General features: G+C 37.0%; 1 protein-coding gene across 2 annotated transcripts in view; it reads left to right on the forward strand.

The window, feature by feature from the left end:
* LOC130257195 (ephrin type-A receptor 6) overlaps nt 1–19,854 on the forward strand; it is a 271,650-nt gene that overhangs the window by 94,757 nt on the left and 157,039 nt on the right. For both annotated transcript variants that reach the window (XM_056499489.1, XM_056499481.1), the window contains exon 3: nt 802–1,137. In XM_056499489.1, coding sequence (XP_056355464.1) covers nt 802–1,137 — 336 coding nt within the window. The remainder of the gene's footprint in view (nt 1–801; nt 1,138–19,854) is intronic.

Below are 19,854 nucleotides of genomic sequence, written 5' to 3' on the forward strand. Positions count from 1 at the left end.
AATTTTACATCTTGTCGTTATTCCAAAGCTGTTATTCATTTATTACTCAATTTGTCTCTTACAAAATGTCAAAGATTTTGTCTCAGAAAATCCTACATTACTAGACATAAAATAAGGATATAAACTTCATGGTTAGAACTCTGCCTCAGTATCCCAGAGCATCAAGAGGCATTTATGGAAAATTTGTGTTATCTAGTCTATGTTTGACATTCCTAAGTCATTTTTATGTTGCCTTAGATTATTTCTGAATTGATTCTAAGTTATTTTGATTATTCTGCTTTTTATGATGTCAGTGATTCATTGGTCCTGCTTTTTTTCAAGAATTGTATGTAGATAACTGTGGCCACTACAGGCCCAGGGAGAATCTTAAAGGATTTTCCCAGTCTGGCCTTCTCAGGCTCGGCTGGGATTTGTCCCAAGCTAGAGCCTCTTTCTCTACTGTAAACATAAGAGAAAGAATCATAACAAAAGATAAACACCTGCTGGATCCGTGAGAAGCCTAGAACAAGGTGTCTCCTTCTCTGACCTGTCTGTATTTTGTTTTTCACAAAGTGCCTTATTTAAGGCAATGGCTTCCCTCAATAAATTGCTCTTTCTTGCTCTTTCTTGCATCATGCAAGACAGTGCCATGTTACTGTGTCCTTTCGCCGCTCTGTAACAGATAACTTTTAATTTTTACATTGAATCTGTCATTGAATTATACGTCTTATTTGCAAGTAATTACCTTAAGGCAATTTTTTTTCTCCCGAGTCGATGACTTTGGCTGGCCGCTTTCACAGCCTCTCCCCTCCTTTCCTGCAGGGCCGCCCTCCGCCCCGAGGAACGTGGTGTTCAACATCAACGAGACGGCGCTGATGCTGGAGTGGAGCCCCCCGAGCGACACGGGCGGCAGGAAGGACCTGACCTACAGCGTGGTGTGCAAGCGCTGCGGCTCGGAGGCCGGGCGCTGCGAGCTGTGCGGCGGCGGCCTGCGCTTCGTGCCGCGCCACAGCGGCCTCACCAACGCCTCCGTCACCGTGCTCGACTTCGTGGCCCACGCCAACTACACCTTCGAGATCCAGGCCTCCAACGGCGTCTCGGAGCTCAGCTTCTCCCCCAAGCAGTTCACGGCCATCACCGTCACCACCGACCAAGATGGTGAGTGCCACCCGCCGCCGTGTCCCTGTGGCTGTGGGGGCCCGTTCTTGGAGCCTGGGTTAGGGGGGTTTGCGGGTTGCTAGATGGGACATTAAATGCTTCTGGCAGCTGGCCCTTGGCCCCGTTACACAGGGCACAAACAGCCTTTCTGTTCAAAGTCAAGTGCAAGCTGTAGCCATCTGAGACCAGCTGTGTCAGTGGCTCGTCAGTTGCGGGAGTCTGTGTCAGGATAGACAGGGACAAAATTCATTCACTCTATAAGCTAAAAGTTCCTGTTGAATTTATTGTAAGAGTGAAAGTACATAGAGTCCTACTGAGTGTTGCTGGCTGCAGTACAGAGCAGGACAAGGAGTGAGAAGGGGTTAGAGAGAGAGCAATGGGATAAGAGGGTGAGGGAGTAAAGGAGAAGGGGAGAGAGCAAGAGGGGTAAGAAAGAGTAAAAGCAAGAAGGAGAGAGCAAGAGGGAGGTAAGAGAGGGGTGGTAGCAGTAAGGGTAAGAGAGCAAGTAAAGAGAGGGATTTCCCGTTTACAATACAATAAATCTTCTTCTATGATGAATATTCTAATTCCCACTAACCAATGTAATACAAGATACAAATTCTGTAACATTTACATACAGCCAATAGGAATCCTTGCATTACCATAGTGTGTTACACTTTAAACTCTAAAGTTGGACCCTAGCAGGGATGTCTCTGACCTTTGGACCCACCATCTAGCAGAAGGCATTGTTCTGTCAAGAGGGGATTACCCCTAGCTGGCTATCCCATTGTTTCATGGTAATTCAGTAACTAAGGCTTAGTATCTCAAAAGTGGCTTTCATTTCAATCTCGTTCATGGTTTCTATATTCCCAGAATCTGAGCATTCATATTTGTAAGATCTTCCTGGTTCATCTTTCCCAACAGTCAGGACCAGAGTCTGTCTGGGGCTTTGGCAGTTTCACACCACAGGTTGTCCATTACGACTCCACACTTCAAAGGCAGAGTGCAAGTGACCTCCCTCTCTTTGGTATCTGTGTTTCATAGCACTAATTCAGCATGCCTTGCTGTGAGATACTTCTGCATGTGTGTAAGCCATTTTCCTTAGGTGAGCTATCCTAATAGATTCATTTCTATTCCTTTAATTGTAAACTTTGCATTATTATTTTGAGCTTTTTCTTGCCACCATTTCAGTTTGAATTCATGTCCAAGGTGAACCTTTGTGAGAAACATGGAAACTGAAAGAGCTCTCTTTTTTTTTTTTTGTTTATTTCTGCAACTTTTTCTCCTTTAGAAATACTGTGCCAGGAAAGAGTATCATAGGTTAGCAACAATGCAATCCATATAGCAATGCTCTCTTCTGACTTGTGTAACTCTAGTCAAGAAGGTTATTTCAGAATTATCCCTTGCTGACATTTGTTCCAGAAATGTTTTTCACCTGCTGTGCAGTGACATTGCTGCAGTGTTTAGTGTAGAACAGGAACTGAGCTGGCAAAACTACTGTTTGGAGTAGAACACATTTGATGATATGTTTCTGCTTAGTGAAAGTGCTAATGTTCAGGAGGATCCTGTTATGTTCCACTTGTAGTGAAAGCCCTGGGTTCTTTCACTGATCAGCCTAGCAAAAATCTGCTTACCTTTGTATCTGGGACGAGTAGTTTTGTTGATGAGTAAGTAATGACTCGTTTGCCTTTGGGCATACAGAAATGAACAGCTTGCTGTGATGATGATGATAATAGTGACAGTGATGGCAATACTAATAATATTCATGAAAATTGATTTGGAAAAACACAAAACCCACTCACTCACTGTCCACGATGGTAAAAGAAGAGCGAATTATATAAGATGCCTAATGATATACAGGCCTTGCACTGAGAATTGCCTGAAGCACTGAGGCAATGTATCATGTTGGAAACCTGCATCTCCCTTTTCCTTTCTCACTAAAGGGAGAAAGTGAGGTGCCAGAAACTTCTCCTGTGTAAACTTCCTTTTGGATGTTTTGCTCCCTGGTATTAAATGCAGTCAGTAAGCTTGCCCAGGTGGAGGTCACCTGAAATACAGTTCATTTTTAAAGTGGACAACAGCTGTGTGAACACAGCTTGTGATATGCATTTAAGTGGTAGGCTTTTAAAAAATAATGTCTTTTGATGTTGTCTGTCCCTGGTTTAAGGATATAGATTTTCTTGGCAGTTTACTCAAAACAGGGAAAAGACCAATGTTTTGATAGTTTTTGACACACTGACAGTAAACTCTAGACTCTTTGCATTCCCTTTAATAATTCTTACATTACTAAAAATGCTGTTGGAAAGGCTTCAGAGGATTTAAGACCAGATTTTCGGAATATCTGTCAGTTTATCTGGATATAAAAAGACAGCTTTGCCTGAGAAACCACTGTAATAAATGAAATGGAGTCATCTATAAAATGTAGTTATAAAGATAAAACCATTTCTGTAGGTTTATAGGCTGTGTAGTTGTATAAAACTGTAAGTATGGTGACTATATATTTAAAAGGACAAGAAAAAAATGCAGTGGTGTATGAAATGTGGAAGAAAATTCATGGAGTTTTTGTTGATGGAAAGTAGGAAGAGAAAAGTGGACATCTTTTTGAGTTACTTTTAGTCATAAATAAAAAGGGATATGGAAAAAGCTAAGGTATGCAACCTCAGAAAAGTAAGCTATAGAGCTAAAGCTTTGAAACATTGCAGACATTTTATTGTAAACACACTGTTGGCAGTCTTTCCTTATAATCTTAATTCTGATGAAATGGACAGTAGTTATTGCATGATGCTGCAGGTTTGTGAACATATTCATGGAAAACAAAGATCCAAGATTAAACGTATGGCATGAAAACAAATCAGAAATATGTTCATTTCTACAAGGACCACTTTACCAGAAGTCAAAAGATACTGGTTTAAATTTTTTTTTTATTGTTTTTTTTGCATTTGATATGTGTCTAATGTGAAAGACAGAGGTATGCAGTAAATTATACCCACACAACATATTTATCCCATGTTCAAACTACCTTTTTATATTCAGTCTTTTCCTACATACTGTTTTTGGTATGCACATTGCATGAAGTGCAAGACCTCCTTATAAATACATAAATTGTTTTATTCAGTTGTCATATCTTTGTTAAGAATATGGACCAAAATCTTCTGCTGATGTAAATCCAGACCATTCTGTTAGCTACAATAATTTTATTTTCTTTGAGCATATTGGATTTACTTCCCTCTAGTGGCCTTTCCTTTTGGATGGTTTGTGTGAAATTAACAGATTCATCATTAAACATGCAAAATTATTAGCTTGTTCTTCAGGGAGTTTTCTCTCTTTTTGGAGAACAATGCTGCTGTTGGCATTTTGCTGAATAAAGTAATTCAGTGAAGAGTTCTGTGGGCATTCACAGAAACAGAAGAATTGCATTCTGCCACATTAGTGAAGAGAGTAGTCTGAGAGCATCAAAGAGGGGGAATATTTGCTGACAGGAGAAGTGAACTAATTCAAAAGTGATTAAAGCTGATTTTTATGCACAGAGCCCTACCACAACTAATATTAAAATCTTAACTGCCTCCTCATGCAGTCACAAGTATCACCAAGATTAAGTGTGGTACTCAGCTTTAGCAGTGGCAAGGAGCAGACTGAAGGAAAGCAACACTTATAAAAGGCTTTGCAAACTGCATCCCTCAAACCTCTCTGTAATCTGATGTCTAAAGCATTACCAGACCTGATCAAATACTAAAAAAAATTACTGACATTAATACGAGTAAGTCTTGTAAAATTCACTTGGTAATATTGATTACCTTTTCCTTTAATTTTATACAAAGACTCAAAGTTTGACATCCATGGGTTTGGTTTTTTACCCTTGGCTTTATAAGGAAACAAAATTTCTGTGGCTACATTGTCTGTCAGGCACCATGTGAACCTGTTAGCCAACATGAGTTTGGTAACAGTGAAAAAGATTCAACAGAATTGTGAAGAATGACCCTCCAGAGTCACCCAGTCCCTGGTCAGGTCTGCAAGTTGAAAAGCAAAATTCAGGTGTGTGAGAATTGCTTCCTGTGTTAAACACACAGCTGAGTGACCAGTCAGCTTGCCTGTTATAAAAATATATATATTAATGGTCTTGTACAATCACAGCATGTGCTGTGTCCTGTCCAAACAGTGAGGCAAACAAGGATGGGGCAGGGTGTGTTGGGAAGTACAAATGTTGCAGGTGGAGAGATGAGGGAAGTGATCTATGTGCTACCCTTCAGTAGCTTTGTCTCAGAATAAATCCCTACTTTAAACTCAGATAAATGGACAGATAAACACGATTCTGCTCAGAAAAGCACTTAAGCAAAGTTCCTGCTCAAGGAGGAACATTAGCACATATTAAAGCTCTTTCCCAAATCACTGCTAAAGTGATTTGTAAACAACTGAAAAATAAAGCATGTTTTCACAAAAAGCCTCATCAAAAAATGTTTTATAATGCTGTTGTTCAAAAAAGTGCCTGGATGCCTTTTCTTTATGAGAGAAAGTTTTATACAGCAGTAAATATGCTGAGTACAAAGTAATTGTGCTCAATCAACTTTAAATCATTGTGTGAAGAGGCAGAGAATTATATGCTGAATTGTAATTTATGTTTCTCTTATGACTAATGGAAGAAAGAGACATCTCAATATATTACTTTCATAGCATGCCATAGTGTCTGCATTGCCTAAAGAAAATTCAGAAGTGCTTGAGACTTTTCATGCATAATTAAAGCAGTAAATAATGAATAATTAAGCAAAACAGAACTTAAAACAGTGGTTCTTATTTCCAAATAAGTCCATGTATGCATTCATACTCACTGTGCATTCATACATTTTATTCCTTTAGAATAGAGGGGGTTTTAACATTACTGTACCAGGAGTGGGAGTATGAGACATATCCTGAGTGGTGGAAAGTGGAGGAATCCTCCTTCTGACTCTTGGAAAGTCTCCTTGCTCAGTTCTGCAGTTTGTGGGTGCCTCTGGTCTCTGTGACATCAAAGACCTGCTAGCAGCTGGCAGAATCTGAGGCACAAGAGGCTTCACTCTGAGGGCACACACCCTCCCACTGTATTAAACACCTGTCCCATTTTTCTGTGTCAGTCTAGTGTTGACAGCTGAGAGTTTCAGTCAGACTCCAAAAGTGCAAATCTGTCAGGATTCTGTTGTCTAATGCATCTTATTTTACATGATTTAGATTGTTCTAAAATTTTCTAACAATTCTTTCTTTTGTCCTGTAGTTTAAGATCAGTGAGGACTAAAAAACAATTTACAGGGTAGGGGAGTACTGGGATTGGGGAAATTAGTTCAAGGATGATGGGCTGTAGTCTATCAACAATAGGGAAAATAAGAGTTTGTCTTTTCCCTCAACTCATTGCATACATCCTAGATACATCCTAGGTGATGTTTCCTAATCTGATGGTAAAATCTTGCCAGTGTTTGGAAGTGTTTAATCTAATTCCTTCTAAATAAGTTAAGGTCTGTTTCTAGTACAGGTGACTCCTCAGACATTTATAGTTCAGTGGAGACAGTCTGTAGAAAGAGCAACCTCTTATCACTCAGTGCTGTGGGAATTGATGAATACATGGAAGGATTTCAGTGTCTCTTCCAGGAATAAATTCATCATGAATTAAAGGCATGAAGAACTATAATCACAATGGAGATAGTTTAAGTGTTAAGAGCCTCATCTGGCTGGCATTCTGTGTCTCAGTAACACTACCAGGACAGTTTATCAAGATTAATCCCTCTGGCTGGTGACAGTAGAGTTTCAGGATCCTCACCAGGGTGGCAGTGGAGTTCCCTGTTCACTCATTCTAAGTTGATTCCCACTTTAGCATCCAACTTTGACCCTAATCAAAAGTCAACTTCCCTTTCTTTTCCCTGGGTCTCAAATCTCTACAGACAGGATTGTCATTTATGAGTTTAAAGTCAAGAAGGTCTCTCTTTTCATAATGACATGGTGAAGCCCCTTTGCACCATCTTCAAAATTATGTTAATAGCTTATAAATCTAAAGGAACAGCTCTTTTTAATGGCTGATTATTGGAACAGCAGGTCAAATAAAAGCCAGTTATGAAACTGACAGAACACTCCATCAGACATTGCCAGAGCTCAAGTCCACGTGAAAGAAAGAACATGACATTTTCATAGATGACAATAAAAAAGAAATTTATGGCATTTATTTAGTGGACATCTGTAGATGCATTGATTGTTCCACCCAACACTGCACTCGTATCATCATGGCTGATGTTATTTTTGTGAAAAATTTGAAGAAAAATATCAACTTCTTGGCAACTGACTAGGGACAGTCTGTAAACATCTATGCTGAATGTGATATGAAGACAGTAAAAATTGCAATTTTTAAAAAAAGCTTGAGATGCATGCTCAATTATGAGCAACACAGTTAAACAATACTTTTTTTAAAGGAATTTAGCATTATGCAATCAATATTCAGTGTGTTTCATTGTATGAATATGTATGCATATTTATAGCAGTGTATATAAATTAAGCATTTTCAATTGGAAAGAAAACCACAAGAGAGAAATTGTGCATCTCAGCTCTCAGACTTGTTCAGATCTGCCAGAATATTAAGAGTTTAGAGGCAATGTCTTTGTGCAAGATATTTATTAATCATAGTCTTTCATCTGCTGGTTAGCTCTCTACAGTTACACTACTTGTAGCTGATGTTTCTTTTCACATATGCCTGGTTACTACACAATATTATATATACTAGAAGTAGCTTTTGAAAAAAATCTTGATTTATTTCCTGAATGACTTTTTTAATGCTTATAAATTTTTTTACAGATATATTTTTTTTTCTGCTGGAAAATTTGGATAGCCAGTCATTTTTTTAAGGCAGCAAAAGTCAACCTGGTTGCATTTACTTTCATCTCTCATACACCAGAATTAGCCATGAGTGAGTCAGCCAGTGCATATATTTTTAGATACATTCCTCTAACTTGCACAATATGAGGAGAACAAAATTAAATTCTAGTTTGAATGAGAAGGGGAAAGGTTAATCAATACTGTATTTTTTCCCACAATTTACTTACCACTTGTGGTCTTTCAGCTTCTGTAATTGTTTCTTTCATTGCAGAGTACACCATTATTTATAACCATTAGCAATTTGTCCATGTCATGCATTTCAGCAGATTTCTGATTTAGGTTGTAGTCACTAAAATGCAGTGCCCAAATGCTGCAGCAATTTTATATTTAATAATAATAGTTTATTTCAATTTGTGAAAGGGGCATTTGTGGAGAAATATGTAAAATAGTAATTATGAAGAAATTGGCAGGCAGACACACGGCACTGAGATAAGAAATGTGCCTTGATTTTGTTTGTTCCTGTTGTAGTCAGTGGCTGTGAAGGGCATTCAGCACATGATTAAAACCCCTGAGAATGAGATGGGTATTTATTGACTGGTGATTTTAACTGGAATGTCAGATAAGCTCATTGGTGCTATCTCCATGCTTGCCTAAGAACTTTTTTAGGGTAATTAAGCACATTTCAGTTATCTGGAACCTCTCACAATGAATGATATACAGTGGAAAGGATCACCATTGAATATTCTAGTCAGGGTAGGGAACAAGATATTTCAGATATGAACTGGTGAATTAGAAACTTCTGCAGCAAACAGTTAACTGACCACTCAGGAAAATCTTCAGAGTTACATTAAAAACCTTCTGCTTTCAAAGCTTACCTAGACATTTCTGAGAGATATTTCATTAAAAAACAAAACCAGCCAACCAAACTAGAAGAAACAAGAGCAACACAAAACCAAAGGAAACTCTGGTGTTTCCAGTGCATGACAAGTGAAATTATTATTTCTGTTGCATTCTTGGTAAAAGTAGTGATTTTGGTTAAGTGTAGTAAAGGAAGACATTTATCATAAATGGTCAATCCAAAAAAAATTGTGTTTATACATGTCATTGCTTTCACACGAATCTTTAGGGAGTTCAAAATGAAAGGCACAGGAAATTACAAACTAATTCTGATAGTGCTTAAGGTCTTCAAAGCAATAATGCTGTGAACAGTTTGCCTGATTCCTCTGCTTCTTAAAAGTAGTTTCTTCATTACACTCAACAACTCTTGACTCTTCCATATGCATTTGCCTTAGGCTCGTATTTTGGAAATAGTTTTAATTTATACACAACAATGGCATTAATTTGTGCACTTTGGAATGAGAGCAGACTCAAATTTCCATAGCTTCCAAAGCTCTAGAAGTTTATTTTGCAGCTCTGTTAGCTTCAAGATATTTTTTAATAATATGCTTTTACCTTTTTCTGCCCAGACTAACAATTAGGAACATCTGTTTTCTGTCTTCATATGTGTGTTATGTATTTAAGTGTTTTCCTACTGTTGTAAAATTTATGCTGTCATCCCATGAATGAGTAATAAAGATTGCTCCTCTGGCAAGTTTATAGTAACCAGGGTAAGCACACCTAATATTTAATTTAGAAATGCATGTTGTATTTAAAAACACCTGCTTGGAAATAAGAGTTCATATTTGAGTTGGATCTTGATCTGTCAGAGAGATGAGACAAGAGATGTCAGGATTCTTGGCCAGGAGGAAAAGAAAGGGGAAAAAAAAACCACACTCTTAATCTGCTAAACCTTGTTTCCATCCAGCATGCAATATCTGGTTTCCAGTGAGAACTGATTTTTGCATTTTAAATATGCATAATTTTCTTTGTTTCTCTTTTTTTAAGGCTCCCTTAAAATCTTCACTTGAGCAGGAATATTATCAGATATTCAAGACATGGCTAGAGGTTCCAAAGTAGACTTTTTCAATGAAACCATTTAAAGTCCATTTCATACTTCTTGACCTGGAGCAAGTGCAACTAATTCTGTGAAGGACTGGCTTTTCAGAGTATTTTTTGTTGTTTTCAGTTGCTAAAGTGGCATACATTGCATCATATACAAGTGTTTTATTATACTATCTATGAGTAGAGTCAGGATAACCAAAAGGAGAAGGAAGATGACACACAGAACCATTCCCATAGCAAATCTGAGTGAAAGAAAGAGACATGGTAATGAAAGAACTTAGAATATGAAAAATAAACTAAAAATTGTAGTATTTTTTAAAACAGATGTATTCAGCAAATTGGACTTACTTCACCACATTTCTTTCTTGAAATAACAATGTCATCTTTTACATTAAAACTAAATTTTTAAAGCAAATATTTACAAGCCATCTCTACTTGCAAAATTAGATTTTATATCCCAAAGCTGTTTCACTACCAGTCAGTTAGAGGTGTCCCACTGGATAAAAATGCAAAGCAGTCCTAGCTCTGCTCATATTTCCTGAACACTCCTCTGCTCTTGTTTAATTCTTTTGCCTTCATCCACAGTACTTGGATGGTTAGTCACAACTTTTCTGCTGAAGTTAATGGCAAACCTTATAAACTGCTGCAATGTTAATTAAATCTCATTATTTGAATGAACTTACATTTGCAAGAATTATCTTTGTGCTTATTCTGTCTAAGTATAAAGTTATGGTTTTAGACTTCTATTTTCTATAATATTTTAAACAATGCATGCAACAGCTTCTAAATAATGAGTTTGATCTATAATTGTATTGAAGTGTTTAGAGATTATTGGACATTTTTAAGTGATTTATACATTCTAACTTTTTTTACATGGCAAACAGCTGTTTTATGTTCCTGTAAACTACTGACAGGTTGTTCAGCCAGTTTCCAATGTTGAGTTTTACAGTTCAGAAATGAATTACCACTATATTATATTAGCTCAAATTTTTCTGTAAAATGAATTCTCTGATTCCAGTAACTGGTTCAGGTATACATGGCATTAAACTCCAAGCTCCATTATTCAAAATTAGACAGTTCTTCTAAAATTTTCTAACATTTCTTTCTTTTATCCTGTAATTTAAGATCAATGAGAACTTAAAAAAAGATTTACAGACTAGGGTAGGGGAGTATTGAGTTTGAAGAAATTAGTTCAAGTATGGTGGGCTGCAGCCTATCAACAATAGGGAAAACATGAGTTTGTCTTTTCCCTCAATTCATACATTTTTCTGTCAAGCTAGAAATATCACTAGCTAGACATGAGATGAAATTTTGATCTCTCATTCATAGATTAAATTTATTCTAAAAGGGAAAATATTTTAACTGATGTTTCAGCATCTTTCTATGCAAATTTGCAGAAAGTATTGATTCACTTTATAAATAATGCAACTCTGAGTAGGAAATTTTCAGAGAAAGTAAATAGAGACAATCACATATTTCTAATGTGGTGTTGAATAGTATTTAGCTTTAAATATGCTTGCTTATAATTGGAAGTAAAATTTTTGGTCAAAGAAGCAAGTTGAGAGCAGGGAAATGGAAATCTGTGCCTCTTCAGAAAACACATGTGACTGCAGAGCTGTATTAACTTACTTCCCTAGGTGTATTATTTTGGTGCTGGGGAATTATTTCTAGCAGAAGAGCAGAGTTTTATCTGTATTCATCTCCTTGACCTTTTCCTGAAACAGTCAAGTTCAGTGGTGCCAGTGTCAGTGGTAACCTTTGCATAACAGCATACTGTAATAATGAAAAATTGATTAATCTCAGCTAAACAAAAAAAAAAAAAAAAAAAAAAATCTGTGAGATTTTTTAAAGGTTGATGTCACTGAGGAAGTTTTATCTCAGCACCTCCAGCCCTGCCCCAAACACACCACCAAGGCATCCCCATGGACTGCAGGGTTTCACCACCACTCTCCAAAGTGTCTCAGTGCAGATCTCTGCAGGGTTAGGGACATGCTGCAGGGGTTTTATCTATTCATCTCTTTAGCAGCTTATCTAATATCACATTTACTTCATTATCTTCTTCTTTTATCATTTTTCCTTCTCTGTTAACCACTGCTCTGTAACACAGCTGCTTCATAAAGGTGGACTAATATTTTTAGTTAAGCATCAAGGATGTTACACCCACAGTTCTGTAAAAGAAAAATCTGTGCAGATTTTGGTCTTCCATATTCATATCTATAGTAGAATTCTGGATAAAATTCTGAGATAACCTCTACATTCTCATAAATACAATATAGCTAAGCTCTTTTAAGCTGCACTGTGAATAAAATTTGTTTGCCTTTTAAGATAATGGTTATATTGTCAGACATTAAAATGTGGCTTTCTAAGGCAGTTTTAGGGAGGATAATGCTAACATCTTCAAAAAAATAGGAGTGGGTGGAATATATGTCAGTTTTTATGAACAAGTCACTATTAGTCTCAGTTGATGGAAGATTAAAATTAATTAAAATATCAATATGAATGTATTCCTGTAATTAAAGATATTTGAAGGTTAAAAAAGGCATAATACTATATGTAGTTTTGTTCCTCTATGCATCCATATATTATTAAAAAAATTAAAATATGTATAAATAGTGTGAAATAATAGTTTGTCACTGCTTCAATAGTCTAACTAAAACTAGATACAGGTTAATATGTTAACATTTTTCTATTTGCAATAAGAATATTTAATTTTGTGGAAATATTTTTTAATATTTCCATATTTTCCATGGAATTTTTTCAGATTTTTTTGATCTTTCTGCTTATATGTTCCTGCTTATCTATTGGGGTTTTTAGATACCCCTGCAATAATTAAAGATAAAAAGATTTAATAAAGGTAAATAGCATTACAGCAAACTCTATGGACTTCAAAGTATAAAAATATTCTGAGTTACAACAATATTTAATAATCCTTGTAAAGACTGCAATATCTGCAACAGGAAACAAGAATAGCACAGATTTGTCTGCAGTGATACAAATTCTCCAGATTTCAATAATGATTATTTTACTTCTGGTGACTTTCACAGCCATTTTATGAAAAAAAAAAAAAAAAAAAAAAAAAAAAAAATTTCCTGTATGGGACATTTCCTTACAAAGTGCAGCAGGCTCCTTTTGGCTGCTTTACTAGATGATAAATTGGGAAGGGAACCAACTCAGAGCAGTAGAGTAGGGGTAGATAATCCTGTAAATTCAAGGATTTACAGGGAAGCTAATGAGAGAGAAAATTGCCCTCAAATAATCTTTGGCTATTTCACAGCTAAAATCTTCTGTGTTTGGATGACACTAATGATCTCAAAACAAAAAATAGTGATTTAACAAAGATTATGAATTATTTAAGAAATGTACCATCTCTTTCTGGGTGGAAAACTGTGGCTGAGGAAGGGTTATTTAGAAAACACAGCAAACCAAAACAAAGCCAAATAAAGTCTTTCTTTCTTTAATATTTTTAAATTACTTCCCAGTTTCCATAGAATAAGATTACTTCTTATTGTGCAGTATAGAGTGGTGTGTACATATATATATATATTTATAGTATAGTGTGGAATAATATGTGGGCTTCTGTTTCTCTCCTTCACTCTCTATTTTTGTGACATAAGTGGGTGAGTGTTTTTATGGCACCACTACACACAGACAGGTGGATATCTCTATTTTAGTACATATTTTAGCAAGCTATAACAGTAAAACAATGTACCTATCTACTCAACTTTTGAAACTGATATGAAATAATTCAAATTAACCACTAGTTGAGAAATAGTGGACCAAATAATCTAGATAATTCACCTTCCAAGAGATTCAGGAATTTAACTGTCATTTATTTTCACAATAAATTCATATGGAGTATGTTCTTCCATTTACTAACTCCTCTCAGGTTTTTGCTGCTACCTTCCAGCAGTGAAATAGTGCATCCAAAAAGAGAACAGTAGCAGCTATCAGACAGCTCAGGGATCGACATTTGGTTATTAGTGCATGGTCCTTTGGTTGGTGCACTCACCTTTACTTGCTTCACAATATTTCCTGAGAGCACAACATCAATAGTCGGCATCTGTCCAGCAAGTAGTGGCTGCAATAAAAAGTTATTCTCAGTTTAAAGTGGGAAAGGAGCTGTGTGAAACATTAAATTCCTTCTGTCAGGCAGATGGGATTTAGCTGGAGCACTCTCAGTTATAAAACAAGTTTTCATTGATCTGAGTGGTTGAATTCCTTACTGTAGCTCATTTTCCCTTTGATTTTGAAATCCATAAATGCCAGTCAGAGCTTTAAGAATGAAAATCATTGGCCTGGGAGTTTAAATTAAAAGTGATAAATTGAGACTGCTGGTGACCACTGCCTCAGCCAAACACAAATGTCATGGCTCTGCCTCTAAACATTGCTACACGCTTCATTTTAAATTGTGACAAATTAGGCAGGAAGTTAATTGCTAGCTTTGAATAAAAGTGATGATGCTGAATGGAAAAGCCATCATAAAACAGTTTTTTTGCTTTACAGCAATGCCACCTGACATCAAAAAACAAAGAAATACTAATAAAAACTAGTCTGATTTGTAATGTATAAGTGTGGCAATAGCTGTGTGTATGTGAAGGTGACTTCCCTTCATAACATATTTGCCACCTCAAAAATGTAAGAGAAAATTGAAAGATGCACAAGACATTGTTCTCCCTCAGCTGTAGGAGGTTAGGAACATACATCTCTATCACTACTGACTTGGTATTAGAGCTGCTATCAGCTGTTCTAGTGGCAGCAAGTGCCAGGATGAACAATTACTCATTAAGAGAGTGTGACCTTAGAAAGCCAGCAAAGCTGTAAATCCCAACTAGCCTCTCATTTATTTTACTCTCTGTCCAGAAGATGCACAGATAGAAAAGGAGATGCAACAACATTCAGGGATTCACCAGGCAATAGTTTCCTTTTTCTGAAGTTCCAGATTTAGTGCTAGTTTCAGTATCAGTGAGACTATTTCACAACTAATCAGTTGTTTGTTCTTTCTAGCAGTGCATTACTTCCTTATTAGTAGCATGAACAGGCCCTTGATAGTACATAAAGTGGTGAAATATTTATCTGTTTGCCTCAGGTAAAAAAGTATAAAAAACCCAATCCAACTACAAATGCTGCATCAATGCAAGGGAGTTGCAAAGCATTCAAAAACACCTTTTGGAATATATCTTTTATAGACTTATTAAAATTGTATAATTACACTTAGCTACAATTTCCTAATATCATTAGAGAATGTGAAAAGGACAGTTTGTAGTCAGGATATCTTGCAGTTCAAAAGTGTTTAATTGTTGTTAAAAAGAGTTGGTTTCAGGCATTTGCTGCTTATATTCCTTCTCCTGATGTGCCTGAGTTAGTTCTATACAAACCACTATTTTTTGTGAGAAACATGTCTAGAAATAAATTATTTTTACATAATCTGAAGTTATCACAGATTCTGCTGTGGCAGTTTCAGTGAGGTTCTGTGTGTAACCATTTACCAGCATGCTTTTTAACAAAGAGATTTGACTGCTCTGCAGTCATTTTCAAGTGAGGCACTATCTTGGAGTCATGTCTTAAAAGACTGATGTCAAAATCACAGTACTTTCTTCCTTTTTATTTTAATTTTTTCTGGCAACAGAAGTCTCAATTTGAAAGAACATGATGCCTCCTAATAAAATTTGTTCCACTTAATTTAGCTCTGGAAATTTTTAATTATCTTTGTGCCATGCCTTCATAAACACAGGTCTTTAACTTGAACTTTTTAAATTTAATAAGTTCTGGTTTCCTTTTATAGAAAGTTTTAGAAAGTACATTTTCTCATATCCAGAGATATCTCTGTCTGAATGTAGGATATAAATAGATCAAGACATGTATAAAGTCTTTATCCAAAGTCATGCCTAGCAAATTTCAACCTTTTGCTTCTTTTTAATATGTATTGTCTGTGGTTCTGTAATTTATTTTTTTTTTTTTTCTTAAAGACTAAATTATTTATAGCAGGACTGATACTACTTAATTTCCTTCACATTTGTGCTTGGGCTATTTCTTCTATTTCCTACTGATTTGGCTGGAATATAGGCAAAAATCACCACAACTCCTTCACAGTTACACATTTATTGTTGGGTCTATCTTCATGCAGTTATTGATTCTCATGAAAGCTACAGAAATAGATCTTTTGGACTTCTTTAAATTTGTGAAAAAAAATTTGCCAGCTTGCTCCAAAGTTGTTTGTGAAAAACTAGCAAAAAAATGGACAAAGAGCACGTTCCCATAAAGTGCTTTTGTAGGAGGAAATTTAGTTTCATTTTAAAAGGCAGTATTTAATTTTACTTTGTTTGTTTGTTTGTTTGTTTGTTTGTTTGTTTGTTTGTTTTGCTGAACAGAGACAATGACAAAGAATAAATTCATTAAAAGTTGTCACTGTAGGCTTGTCAGGCCTGGTATTAATATGCACAAACACACATATGGACACATATTTAGATGTATATGCATGCTTGTATGCACATTTATGCAGATAAATAAAAAGAAAGAGGTTATGACACCTTTCAACCTATTCTGCATTCTGCTCCAGGCAATGCTTGGCCAGCTCCAGCTTTGTTCTCTGAACTGTGGCCAGTGCCATTCCACATCTCTCTGCACCTTGGCTGATTCTGAACTCCAGCTTAGGAAATAGAGACATTTCTGCCATGGGGGAATGAGCTCTTTGCTCATTGAAGCTCGTGGTGCCAAGCTCAGCACAGCAGTGTCAGACAATAAGCAGTGAGCTCTGTTGTCACCAGGCTGTCCCACAGAGCCACAGCAAGGCAGCAGGAGCAGGAGTTTGAGCCTAGGACTGAATGAAGGGGCCAAGCTCCAGCTCCTGTGCAGCTCTGAGCTGAGGTGGCTGCTGGTGCCCAGTGCCAGCTGCTGGCAGTGCCTTTTCTCCCCATCTGGTGCCCTGTGGCTTCACTCCTTTCTGGGACAGAACAGCTGCTGACAGATTTTCTTCTTGTGTTTGATGGGGATGGAGGAACCATGAAAGCTTCTACAAATCGAGTTTTGCTCTTCAATCACTGTTAAAGCAGCACCACAGCAAAGCTGCTGGATGTCACACCAGACAGGCCTGTGGGTGACAGATCTGTCATGTCATGTCAGACCTCAAGGGAAATGGGGAGGGAGAGACCCTCCCTCACACAGTCCCTGTGTTGGAAAGGGTTGTGCATTGGTTGGGAAGCCAGGATTCCTGCCTGCACTCTGACCTTCATCAGTCAGAGCCTCACACTGATGTACTCTGGGCAGCAGCTGTTATTTTACTCAAAAGTCCCTTGAAAAATTGGACAAGGTCATTTCTGGAAGATCTGACAACTTCAGCCAAAATTAAGTTTCTGATATTCATGACTTCTTGGGTAATGATCTTGATTTGCACTAACTTAAGTTAGTGCAAAACTTCTGCTAGACATTAAAAAAAGTTTGTTCACCCAGAGGGTGGCTGGGCACTGAACAGGCTCCCCAGGGAAGTGGCCACAGCCCCAAGCCTGACAGAATTCAGTAAGCATTTGGACAATGCTCACAGGCACAGGGTGTGATTCTTGGGGTGTCCTGTGCAGGGCCAGAAGTTGGATGGTCCTTGTGGGTCCCTTTCAACTCAGCATTTTCTGTGATTTGTGATTATATTTGCTAAATTCTCAGAAAACTCTGTTTTAAGATTTTTGCTTTAGGGCACATTTGTCTTTCAGCAAGAGTCTCATTGTCTTTTCTGGAAGGGTCTCTTCTGTTTTGATGCATAAATAATTTTTTCTACTTGTCACCAGTAGAAAAACAAGGTGAAATCCCACAACTACATAAGTCCTGAAAGCAGTTAAGTCCCCAGGACTGAGCTAAGGCTTGAGAACACCCTGCAAATAGGAAATCATATCTCTTTGCTCTACTTCACATAAACAGACAATTTCATGGAGCAGAGCTGGTAAGGCAGTCCCTTTCCCCATCACCAAATCCATGCCTGTGTTAAGGTTCTAAAGTTTTCTGCATATGTCATTTATGTGTGACTATGCAAATTTAATTATTAAAGCCAAATATATCTGCTTGGAAAATTACCAGAACCCATTTTCTATACTCATGAGTTACAAAGGAGTCACTTGCTGGTCAACTTGGAGTTCCAGAAGCAATGCTGTGGGAATGGATGCAGCCAGTCACTGAATGACATCTTTGTACTCAAAATCACAGAGCAGAAATAGAAATACCTTAAAGAGCAATGAGCTGATTTTTCATACATGCTAAAGAGTGGAGATGCTATCAGTTCTGGCATTTACATGGTTGATTTCTAGATCCATAATGATCAGATCAATTGTGAGTTGTGCTTTCCAAAATATGGCTCAATAGCAAATGCCTCAGTAATCAGAATGCAGCACATCAATTCCTATTTTGTTAATTTTATTATCTACTACTGTTAGTGCTACTGCTACTGTTATTTTAAATTTTGCCATCCCTCCTTTGATCCTTATCTAAAGTCAGATGCTTGAGTGTAAAAGGAAAAGGGAGGAATTCTTAGTTGGGTTGTATCTTTTCCCATCAGACTGTGAGGTGCTAACTTTATTCTTCAGTTCAGGTAAGGAACCCAATTTCCATTTCAAATCAATGTTTTAAAAGACCATTTTTATTGCAGTTGCTAAATCCTAGTCTGAGAATGTCTTGTACAGGCATTTATTTAGTTATTTGGCTGAGCTAATTACCTGTATCAACCAATATACTTTAGAGGGATTACAGGCTAGTTCACTTCAGAAATAGGCCTTTGCTTGCCTGGAGGACACAATTTTGGTTGCTAGAACAGATTGCTACCAGTTTCCATCTTCATATGCTCTGCATTAATGCTCACTAGCATTCATTCAATTTTTATTTAAAATTTTAATTGCCTCACCAATGAAAGGGAAAAAAAAGCAATTGGGGATAAGGAAAATAATCCTGTACAAATTGCTACCTTTTTAATTCCTCAGAAATACTTTATTTGGCTTTACTCAACATGCCAAATATGTCTGGCAAGAATCTTATGAGAAGCAGCTTTTCTCAGTGGTTTTACAGTTCCAGCTGCTGTATATAAATTTACACAGCAGTTGAGTGGTTTTTGCTGTGCAAACTGAAAATGTATTATTTCCTGAAAATCTGCTGTATTTTTTTACAAGTCAGTTTGCTTGCAGTAGTTGTCTTCTGAAGCCCTGGTTATGACTTCCATAAATAATAGGAACTTCACCCCTTAACTGTGGCAGTTCTCAGGAGCACTTTCAGAACTCTGGCATGAACCTGATGCTGAACAAGCAGATGTGATCTGTTGATGCTGCTGTGTCCATGCAGGGAGGTGGAGGTTTTATCTCTCTTCTACCCTCACTAAACTATCAAGATCTTTAGTACAGTCCAGAGGAAAACCTTTGAAACCAGACATGGGTGAGAGGGTGACCTGAGCATGCACCAAAAAATCACAGAATCTTAGAATAGTTTGGGTTGGAAGCGACTTTAAAGATTATCCAGTTCCAAAAAGCAGGGAGTTGTAGGCTGAGAAAGGCAGCAAACTTAAGCAGTTCTAACCACATAAGATTCTAAAGACATATAGGAAATAGATTATAGAAAAAGGAATGTAGTCAATGCTCAAACTGAAAAAAATAAACCCCATCATTTTGAGGGGATGTTCAGAATGTCTCACAGCCCAAGTAAATATGGAAAGCCTTCAAAGTTTCTGCCAGTGTAAACTCCAGCATTTTCCTGGTTTCTATAATTTCCCAGCTCATCAGATGTTCTGAGCAAAGCTTTGTGACTAATTGATCTTTCATCTCACTGGCCTTAATGAATATTGAAATAAATGATACTAATTGAGTGTTTAAAAAATCTAAAACATAGGTTTAAGTTAAGCATGTGTAGGGGTAAAAACTTTATTATTTCCTCAAATGCAATGAGTTTTTGAAAATTCTAAATTCACCATCCTCCTTGATAATTGTTTATCTTCCTTGCCTGGCAGAACCA

The sequence above is a fragment of the Oenanthe melanoleuca genome, chromosome 1 (assembly GCF_029582105.1).
Source record: "Oenanthe melanoleuca isolate GR-GAL-2019-014 chromosome 1, OMel1.0, whole genome shotgun sequence".
NCBI classification, from domain to species: Eukaryota; Metazoa; Chordata; class Aves; order Passeriformes; family Muscicapidae; genus Oenanthe; species Oenanthe melanoleuca.